Source organism: Oryctolagus cuniculus, chromosome 2 (genome assembly GCF_051225735.1).
Source record: "Oryctolagus cuniculus isolate XC-2025 breed Fujian yellow rabbit chromosome 2, ASM5122573v1, whole genome shotgun sequence".
In the NCBI taxonomy this organism is placed as follows: Eukaryota; Metazoa; Chordata; class Mammalia; order Lagomorpha; family Leporidae; genus Oryctolagus; species Oryctolagus cuniculus.
In genome coordinates, this window is record NC_142868.1 from 182,275,764 (window position 1) to 182,284,715 (window position 8,952).

The 8,952-nt window shown below is 65.3% G+C and overlaps 1 protein-coding gene across 16 annotated transcripts in view; it reads left to right on the top strand.

Annotated features, from left to right (window-relative positions):
• The window catches only part of DTNB (dystrobrevin beta), a 248,570-nt gene extending 244,715 nt beyond the window's left edge, over window positions 1-3,855 (top strand). For 14 of the 16 annotated variants that reach the window (XM_051843163.3, XM_051843166.3, XM_051843167.3 and 11 more), the window contains 3 exons: window positions 286-339; window positions 2,553-2,585; window positions 3,637-3,855. In XM_051843163.3, coding sequence (XP_051699123.1) covers window positions 286-339; window positions 2,553-2,557 — 59 coding nt within the window. In that variant the 3' untranslated portion in view covers window positions 2,558-2,585; window positions 3,637-3,855. The remainder of the gene's footprint in view (window positions 1-285; window positions 340-2,552; window positions 2,586-3,636) is intronic. The other 2 variants (XM_051843164.3, XM_051843160.3) reach the window with 1 other exon arrangement.
• Window positions 3,856-8,952: the final 5,097 nt, after the last annotated feature.

The window sequence follows — 8,952 nt, forward strand, 5'->3', positions numbered from 1 at the left end:
TGCCCGTACCACGCACTGCTACAGTAACTTTCCTGGATCTGAATGCAAGATGTGCATTAGGGAACACCCAGGCTCCCCAGTCACCAGGGTGGCCGGGGCAGAGCCAGCAGCACAGTGGGCGGCATCAGATGCTCTGCTTGCTGTGGGCCCAGGGCAGCTGGGCTCCGTTCCACAGTGCTGGGGCCTGGGCCTCGCAGGGTGTGGCCCAGACCTGGGGATGGTCCCCGCCTCCCGCCTTTGTGCTGCACGGAAGGGTCACTGGCCTCCTTGGACTTGTTTCCACAGCAGAAGAAGATGCAGACGAAGAAGACGACAAGATGCAGAACGGCAAAGACAGAGGTAAAGGCAGCGCGCGTGACACCCAGCCCCTCCCCTTTGTCTCTGCTGCCCTCCCCCCCCACCCCACCCCGCCACCTCCCCTCCCGGGTTCCTCCCACCCACTCTCCCGTCAGCCAGTGACGTCAGTGGGTGCACAGAGGCTTCCTGAACCCCTGCTGCGGGGGTGGGGGCCGGGGCGGGGCTGAGGATGCAGATGAAGGAAAACCTAAGGTGGACCCTCGGCCTCCAGGGGCTTACAGTGTGGTTGGGAAAGCAAGATGGAGACAGGCAAAATAAGCAGCCACAGTGGTCCGGGAAACTGCGCGGGCTCCCTGAGAAGGGAGAGACGGCCGTGGGCTGGAGTCGCCCTGTGCTTTCGTGGAGAATAGAGGGGAAAGTTGTCAGCAAAGCCGAGGCCAGCCGGGCCTCCCTGTTCTCACTGGATACAGACCTAGTCCGTGTGGGGAGAGCTGTGCTCGGCACTTTTCCTGTTATCCCGGGACGTTTGAGAGTCAGCTGTTATCTCCGCCAAATATGACTCTCTGTTGCTGGATTCCTCCAGAGTGTAGGCTCCCAAGGCAGAGGCCTCGGCCCGTTCTGTCCATGCTGTCTCTCCACGCAGCCCCTAGGACGACGCCTGGCACATAGTAGGACGTCAGTGCGTGAACCTGGTGCTCCGTAGGAGGATACTGTTGGGGGAGGGGGGACACGGAGTGGCTGGTGTCCCCGGGAGGCCAAGCTGCCTGCTGCCCGCCGAGCACAGAGCTCGTCCTTCTCATCTGCCCTCCCAGCTCCAGAGGGGAGCAGACGTGGCGGTGTAAGTGGCAGGGCCTGGCCTCGGCTCGGGAATCTCTACCTTCAATGCCCGCGCTTTAGCCTGAGCAGAACCAGGAGGCCGAGCCCGGCAGGAAGGTCTCGGGGACAGGTGGAGCGGGGTCCAAGTGGGAGATCGAGGGCAGGAAGCTGGCAGGATGGTGGTTCCGGAGCCGCCGGAGCGGTGCATGCGGGTAAGGGGGAGGGGGTGACCGGAGCTACCAGCAAGCACGCCGAAATGGCCCAGGGGCGCAGGAAGAGAAGGGGAGCACTGTAGGTGCTGAGGTGTGGCGAGTCGGAACAGGGCCCCGGCGCGGGTGGACGGCAGAGATGGTGAACCGAGGTGAACGCCGTAGTCGGCATGGACGCCAGGAGGTCAGAAGCAGGGAGCAGCCACGTTCCCAACACCCAGAAACACCGTGGAGAAAAGTAGAGAAGACTGCTCCCCCATGCAGAGGGGAAGGACGTAGGGCAAGAGGTGGAGAGGAGAAGACACTCCGCACGCATGCACACGTGTGCACGCACACGCTCCAGCCAGATGCCGGCATCCACGTGCGGTGGCCCTGGCTGGACACTGAACAGCTGCTGCCAAGGCCTCGCCTGCTGCACAGCCTCCTCCCGCCGTGACCTCTCCTTGGGTCGCCGGGGATGGGTCCCAGCCGCCCGGCCTGTGTAGCGTGGACCCCCACCTTGTCCCGTCCTGTCTGAATGTGGGCAGTGTGGTTCCCCGTGCCCGCCACTGCCCGCCTCAGGGCTCTGCCCTTGCCCTCGAGGTGTGCCAGCAGTATTTCCGTCTCTCTCTGCGGCTCGTAGCACCGCCTCACCTCTCCACGAATACACCAGAGCATCCATCCACAGGGAGGCCTTTCCTGGACTTGGATTGCCGTGGTTTTGGGCGTGGACTAAGAGCCCGGGGCGAGGCCTGAGCAGTGTTTTAGAAACGTTTGACTCTCAGGGTAGCAAGGGTACAGTGTAGCTCGCGCGTGGCTGTTGCCTGTGGGTGGGCCTCCTGCTCCTCTGCTGGGGTCCAGACAAGCCCCCCCTGCCTTATGCTCCCTGTGCCCGGATTCCCCCCCCCCGCCCCGCCCCAGGTAGGGAGCTGTCAGGCCTGTTTGCACCCTGCGGACCCCTGGTGCAGCGGCCCCTCCGTGAGAATGGAGGCAGGCTCTTGAGGGCCCAGGCTGTGCCGGCACCTTCAGGGTGAGCAAGAGCCAGGCCACGAGCGTCTGGGGGCAGCGCACTGCAGGCAGGGGATCCCAGCGGCCCCACGCAGCTGCCCCATGTTTGCGGCCATGGCCATTTCATGTTGGTCGCGGTGGCGGGTGTAGACAGTGTGAGTCCACCCAGATCTCCAGGAGAGGCAGGAAGGGCCCCAGAGCAGCAGGGGTGACGGCGTGTGTTCTCTCTGCCCCTGCGCACAGGTTAGCAGAGCAGCGGGCACACAGAGAAGCCCGGTGAGTACAGTGTCCGCGGCCCCTCCCTTCTCCTGGGTCTCCGGTCCCCCCCCCCCGCCCCGTGTTAAGCTGCAGGGCCGGGGCAGCGCTAACAGTGAGGAAATGAGCCCGCTGTTCCGTGTGCCCGTGGTGGCCGCGGACCCAACTCAGCTGGCTGCACAGGGCTCAGCCTGCGCCTGGGCTCTGCCTCCTGTCCCCATTTCCCACCGACACAGTCCACTTCTCTTCTGGGAGCCCGACCACAGCCAGTGTGCCCCTGGGCCCCTGTCGGTCAGCACTGGCAGCTGTTGAGCCCGCAGGGTCATGCTGATGCAGACGGGCCTGGCCGAGCTGTCCCTCTTCTGTCCAAAAATCAGATGAGTCTGAGCGCAGTGGCCCCACGGGCACGTGGGCGGGCCTCTAGGAAGCGTCTTCCCGGTGTTTCACCCCACCGCCTTGCCTTGCCCGCCCCAGCTTCCAGGCAGGCCCGGGGAGGCGAGGGGCGCAGGGCCGCTGCCTCAGCTGGTTCAAGTGTGCATTCCCTGGGGACAGCCAGGAGACCCCAGTTTTAGATGATTTCCCTCCCCCACTTCTTTCTCTTTAAACCCTAGACATCTCCCTCAGGTCACACCTTCAGGGTGGAAAAGCCACGGCCGGCACCCAGAAAAGGGGCTTTCTCAGAACCTTCCTGGCCGCCTCCCAGGACAGCCCCAGGCCCTCCCTGGCCCTCTCACCCCCTACCCTTCCAGCCCCTGGGAAAGTCAGGAAGAGCCTCGCCCGGCAGGGCCCGCCATGGCCCCTGTCTCCGCGACACGGAGGGGACCTGGGAGGAGGGGGAGGGCGCACCTGCGGCAGCCAGGGCCCCACCCCGGGGCTCGGAGCCAGGGCTGGGGTCGGCGGCCTTCTGCCTCCAGAACCTGTCCTCCGTGACCCGCCCCAGGGGCCAGGAATCCCCGCTCCCCTGCCCCGCCCTCGGCGGCGGCGCGCGCATCCGTGTGCTCCGGGCCACACTTGGGCCCAAGAAAGCGCCGGCGCCCGCGGCGCGTGACTAACGGTGCGTCTGTCTCATCAGGCCCGCAGGACGAGGAGCACGCCGGCCCCGACACGACGAAGGCACGGGCGTCCGCCCGGAGGCGCATTCCTGCCCGGCCCGCCGCCGCCGCCGCACACCTGCACCGGGCCTGCGGGCGCCGGGCGGAGCGCGGGGACGCGCGAGCCGGCGCGGGGCAGGGGCTCGCCCGGGCGCCGGAACTGGCCCCGGAGGTTGGAAAGAGAAAAAAGAAAAGGCACGGAGCGTTGTCGTGTGTGCTTGTGCGTGCGTGCGTGTGTGTCGGTTCTGACGGGGCGCCCCAGCGCGGGCGGGACCTCCGCGAACCCACGCCTCCCTCCGCCAGGGGGCGCTCGGGGGGGCGCCGTTCCCACGCAGCCGCTCCCCGCGGGCTTGCGCGCAGCTCGGGCACGTGACGCTCAGTCCAATTCCTGGTGATTTTCATTTATTTTTTTTCCCTCCTCCCCGGGTTCCAGGATGTTATTTTTAGTAGAAGAGCTGCTATAAATATTTATAAAGGGCAGCGGCTGGAATGAAGTGAGAGGCCCCACGGCCGGCTCTGCGACCCCTGGTCTAAGGTCCGCGCAGCCCGTGGGGGTGGAGCACCCCGAAACCTGGAGGAGTGGCAGGGGCAGCATTAGGTGTCCCCACCTGTCCCCTCCACCTGCCCCTTCTCCCACGCCCTCCCCCCACACACACATCTTCACGGCTCTGAGAACTGGGCTCGAATTGTGGGGGCAGGGGAGACCCTTGTCCTCCACCCCTGCCTGTCCCCACACGGATCGGGCAGGCAGGCAGAGGAGGGAAAAAAAGTGGGCTTGTCCACGTTCAGCAGACCGGGGGGGGCGGAGGAGGGTGCGCCACCCGTGGAAGGTTCCAGGGGTGCTGGGTGGGATTGGGGATCAGGGTGCGACAGGTCTCAGCGGTGACCCGGCTCGGCCCCTGTGCCTTCCCCACGACCCTGGCCTCCCTGGCCCCTGAGGACAGCACATCCCCACCAGGGCAGAGAAAGCTAAAGGCGCCGTCAGGCTGACAGCGCAGTGTCCCCTCGCCTCCGCGGGTGGGTGCCGGCCCGGGCGCGGGCTGTGCGGGGCGCGCCACCCGCGGCCTCTCTCATTCCGCCTTCTGCAAAGAGCAGCGTTCCTCTCTTCTCGGTCCTGGCCGCCTGTTGGTGGGGATGCGGTGGGCGCCCGCTGTAGCGTTGTTGACAGGTGATTTCTTGTGGAGCTGCGGTAGCCGCTGTCGCCGTCTGCAGCCTGGCCTGGAGCGCGGATGCTCTTCCTGCGCCGGGCACGTCCTCCTGGCTGGCTGCGGCCGTTTCGGAGTGTAGCCTCCACGGGTGACCTGACCCCCACACACTCTCCCCCGCCCCGCTGAGACCCTGCACGGGTACTGATTGCATCCCAGGTCGGGACGTAGCCGCAGCCCCCCTGAGCTCTGGCCTATGGCTCCCAGCCCCCCTGAGCTCCTGGGCAGGTGCACAGCCCTCGCACCTGCTGGCTGGGCCTTTCATCCCCTTGCAGACCCCTCTTCTGCCTTGCTCCGTGGTCCATGACAGCTTCAGGAAGGTACCGTTGCTATGGCAATGCCAGCAGCCCTCTGAATTCCTACTGCACCTTCGGAGGAAAAGGGCCCTGAAGAGGCAGTCGGCAGATGCCGGTCCGCTGGGGCCTCAGCGCACCACCAGGGGTCAGGTGACCAGAGCAAGGCAAGACAGTAAATACAGCAGCAAACCCCGTGCCTGGGCACCCCCATGTGGGGACGAGGACGCGAAAGGTTTCCTACCTGCAGTTCTGCATGGCTCTCAAGCCCACATCACAGCCCCAGGAGGGCTCGTGAACTTCCGGGTGGCTTGGCTGTGCCTCGGGAGCTGCGGGTGCAGCCCGAGCACCTGCAGCTGTAGCCAGCTCCCAGATGGCAGAGGTGCGGTTGGTCCGAGACCCCACAGTGGGAACCGCTGCAGTGTGCCGAGGAGGGAAGGATCCTAGGTGCAGGAAGCCCTCGCCAGGCAGGTGGAGATTGGCCAGAGCCAGTTGTCTGCACTGGAGGAAGACGAGAGAGGGCCTCGGGAGCCAGGGGCCCCGGGAATGTCTGTGGGGCTGATGACCCTCACACTGAGCTTCTGTTGGTCCCCACAGTCCATGATAAACACAGATCTGAGACGTGGACAGGGGCCAGCCCTCAGGCAGGGCCCGTGAGAGAGTAGCAAGGCTGCCCAGAGGTAGGGTGTGTCCAGTACAGACCTGCAGTGGGGTGGGGGTGGGGGTGCCAGAGGCCCGCCTGGCTCAGGCACTGACCCCTGCAGTTGTAGCTCCACACCGAGGTGCTGTCCCTAGGATGCATCTCCCACACTGCACAGCGTGGAGCCTCCCGGTGAGCTGCCACCTGCCGCCATCTCTCATGGGTGTTACGGGTCAATGAGAGTAGACAGTTCCTATGGAAACCAAGACCTGGTTATGGGCCGGCACCGCGGCTCACTAAGCTAATCCTCCGCCTTGAGGCGCCAGCACACCGGGTTCTAGTCCCGGTCGGGGCACCGGATTCTGTCCCGGTTGCCCCTCTTCCAGGCCAGCTCTCTGCTGTGGCCAGGGAGTGCAGTGGAGGATGGCCCAGGTGCTTGGGTCCTACACCCCATGGGAGACCAGGAAAAGCACCTGGCTCCTGCCATCGGATCAGCGCGGTGTGCCGGCCGCAGCACACCGGCCGCGGCGGCCATTGGAGGGTGAACCAACGGCAAAAGGAAGACCTTTCTCTCTGTCTCTCTCTCTCTCTCACTGTCCACTCTGCCTGTCAAAAAAATAATCATAATAAAAGACCCGGTTATGAGCAGATGCAGGGGTGCTGATGCCTTCTCTGTACACTCAGCCCGGGAAATCAGGCCTTTGTAGGGGTGGGCTTGGGGCCTCCCCTGCCCGGGCGGGCGTGTCTGCAAGCTGGGGGAGCACCTGGCATCGTCTCCCCCCTGCCACCAACCCCACAGGGGAGCGGCTGGGCTAGGACCGTGGTGTTAAGGAAATGGGCACCGGATCAGCGGTTGTAGCTCACCAGTTGTGTGAAGGTTTGGGTGGGAGGCGAGCGCTTCCGTTTGGAAAGCCAGGGAGGCCCCGTGGAGAACCAGGCCTCGCTGGGGAGGTTGGAGGGGGGGCCTGGAAGATGCTGACACCAGTAGGCTGTGCTGGTCTTCCTGACTGGGTGCTGGGCAGGGGTGTGTAGGTGTAGGTGGGGCTGCACTCATTCAAGACGCCTCTTCCTCAGGCCTCCAGGGCTCCGTGAATCCAGGGCTTTAGAGGCCAAGGTTGAATCTTGGTCTGAGTTGGTAACTCCATGGTGAGGGGTGGGCTTAGCGGAGATGGACAGCCTCCTGACCTCATCGGACAGGCCAGTGGGGGTGGGGGTCAGTAAAGGGAGAAGGCCATGGTCTGTTCTTGCTAAGTTGACCTTTGCACTTCCGGGTAGGAGAGGAGACTGGGAAGGGTGCTTCCCCACGAGTTAAGAATCGGTCAGCACAGACTCCGTAGCCCCCTGAGGTCCAGGTTCACTGCCAGCGAACAAGGAGTTAATTATCATTCACAACCAACTGTAGCCCGTCCCCGTGGCAGCCCGGGCAAGTCCTTAACCAGGTAACAAAAAATCTTTCCCGTGCATCCCCACAGCCATCGCCACCTTCCCAGCGGGGCTCACAGGCATCCCCTGTGGGGTGGGGGGACAGGGTAGCAGGGCACGTGCGTGTCCCCTCCCCCTTTTCAGTGAGGGGTGATGAGGCCACAGTGCGTTGGGGTGCACACTGGAACCCCCAGCCCAGCACGGCCTCTGGCCGGGGCCGCAGTGTCCCCTAGGGGAACAGGACTTTCAGCGCTGCACCTGCCCCTGCACGGGGGGGAGGGTCTCCCGTGTCACGGCCTGTCCACACGGGGCTTCTCAGTCCAGCCCCAGCTCGCGCGCCCTGCTTCTGCACCGCCGTGGCCAGCTCCAAGGCCTCAGTCCCCCAGCCTCTTCTCCGCTGCCCCAGGAGACGCTCCTGGACCCCAGACCTTGCCCACCGCTGCCCCGCTGTGGAGCCTGGGCTGGGTTCCCGGTCTGAAGTCTCCACAAGCCCTCCCCACAGCTCTGCAGGGCCCCAGGCCCTGGCTCCATCACCTCCTCTGCAGAGCAGGAAGCCTGCTGGGAGGAGGAGGCATGGCAGAGGAGCTGGCCGGCCGGGAGCCTGGTGCAGCTCTGACACGGCCTGGACATAGGGGCCCCCAGGCCTGGTGGGCGCCGCGCCCACCCCGCGGGTCCCTGTTCTGCTCCCGACCGCTGGTCGCAATTCCTCTGTTCTCTTACTACCTCGGCAACCGCGCTGGGTTCACCCTTTGCTACCCAGCCCACCCTGGGAGCAGAGGAAGGAGGGACACAGAGAACAGGACGGGGGAGTGAGGGTCTCAGGGCTGGAGAAAAGCAGCCGGAGCGCGGGCGGGAAGTGGGGGGCAGGGGAGAGAGGCAGAGCCGGGGCACCCGGCAGTGCCGGCCCAGCAGTCAGCTCCAGATTTCACCCTGGCCGCATCCCCGCCTTGGTCTCCACCAAGCCAGGGCTGGGGGGTGGCCGCAAGGCGCGCTCCTCTGGGGTCATGGCCCCTGCCCCAGGCGCAGGCCTCAGCACGCCCTGCACACCCCCCAGGGATCTTATCTCGCAGCCCACCCTCACTCCAGCCTGGTTTATAGTGCCCAGCCTGACCTCCGAGGGGCCACGGAATTCCCCCCGGTGTGTGTGGTTCAAGGAGCCCGCTTATCTTCCTGCCTTCTGCATCGCTGGGCTGGGGCGTCAAGAAGAACTGGATTGGGGTCAGCGCGAGGCCCCTGGAGCCAAGCTGCGCACTGCGGGGTTTAAAGCCGGGCGGAGCTGGGAGGGGCCCTTGTTGAACACTGCTGTTTGCTGAGGCCCCTGCCCAGCCTGCCCGCGGCCCCCCTCACACACCCCTGCTGCTCTGGCCCTGCCCTGTTTTATGGTGCAGGTTGGGTCTTTGTCCCCCTGTTCAGGGGAGAGGGCTCCCTGCACCAGGTCCCCCCTCGGCTGCATTGTGCACACACAGCCCCCCTTAAAAAGCCTTTCAACCTTGCACACCCAAGACGGGAACTCCCCCTGGGCAGGGACCTGGGGGGAGCTTAGGCGCTCAGAGAGCACAGCCAGCCTGGGGAGCGTTGTCCAGGCGACTAGGAAGCTGGAGAACAGAACTACTGGAAGACAGGCAGGAGGGAGGGAACGCGGGTAGGGTGTGGGCCAGCAAGACCATCACACACGCGCGCACACACGCGTGCACACACACACACACGCGCGCGCACACAGCCGGTCCGGGAGGCACC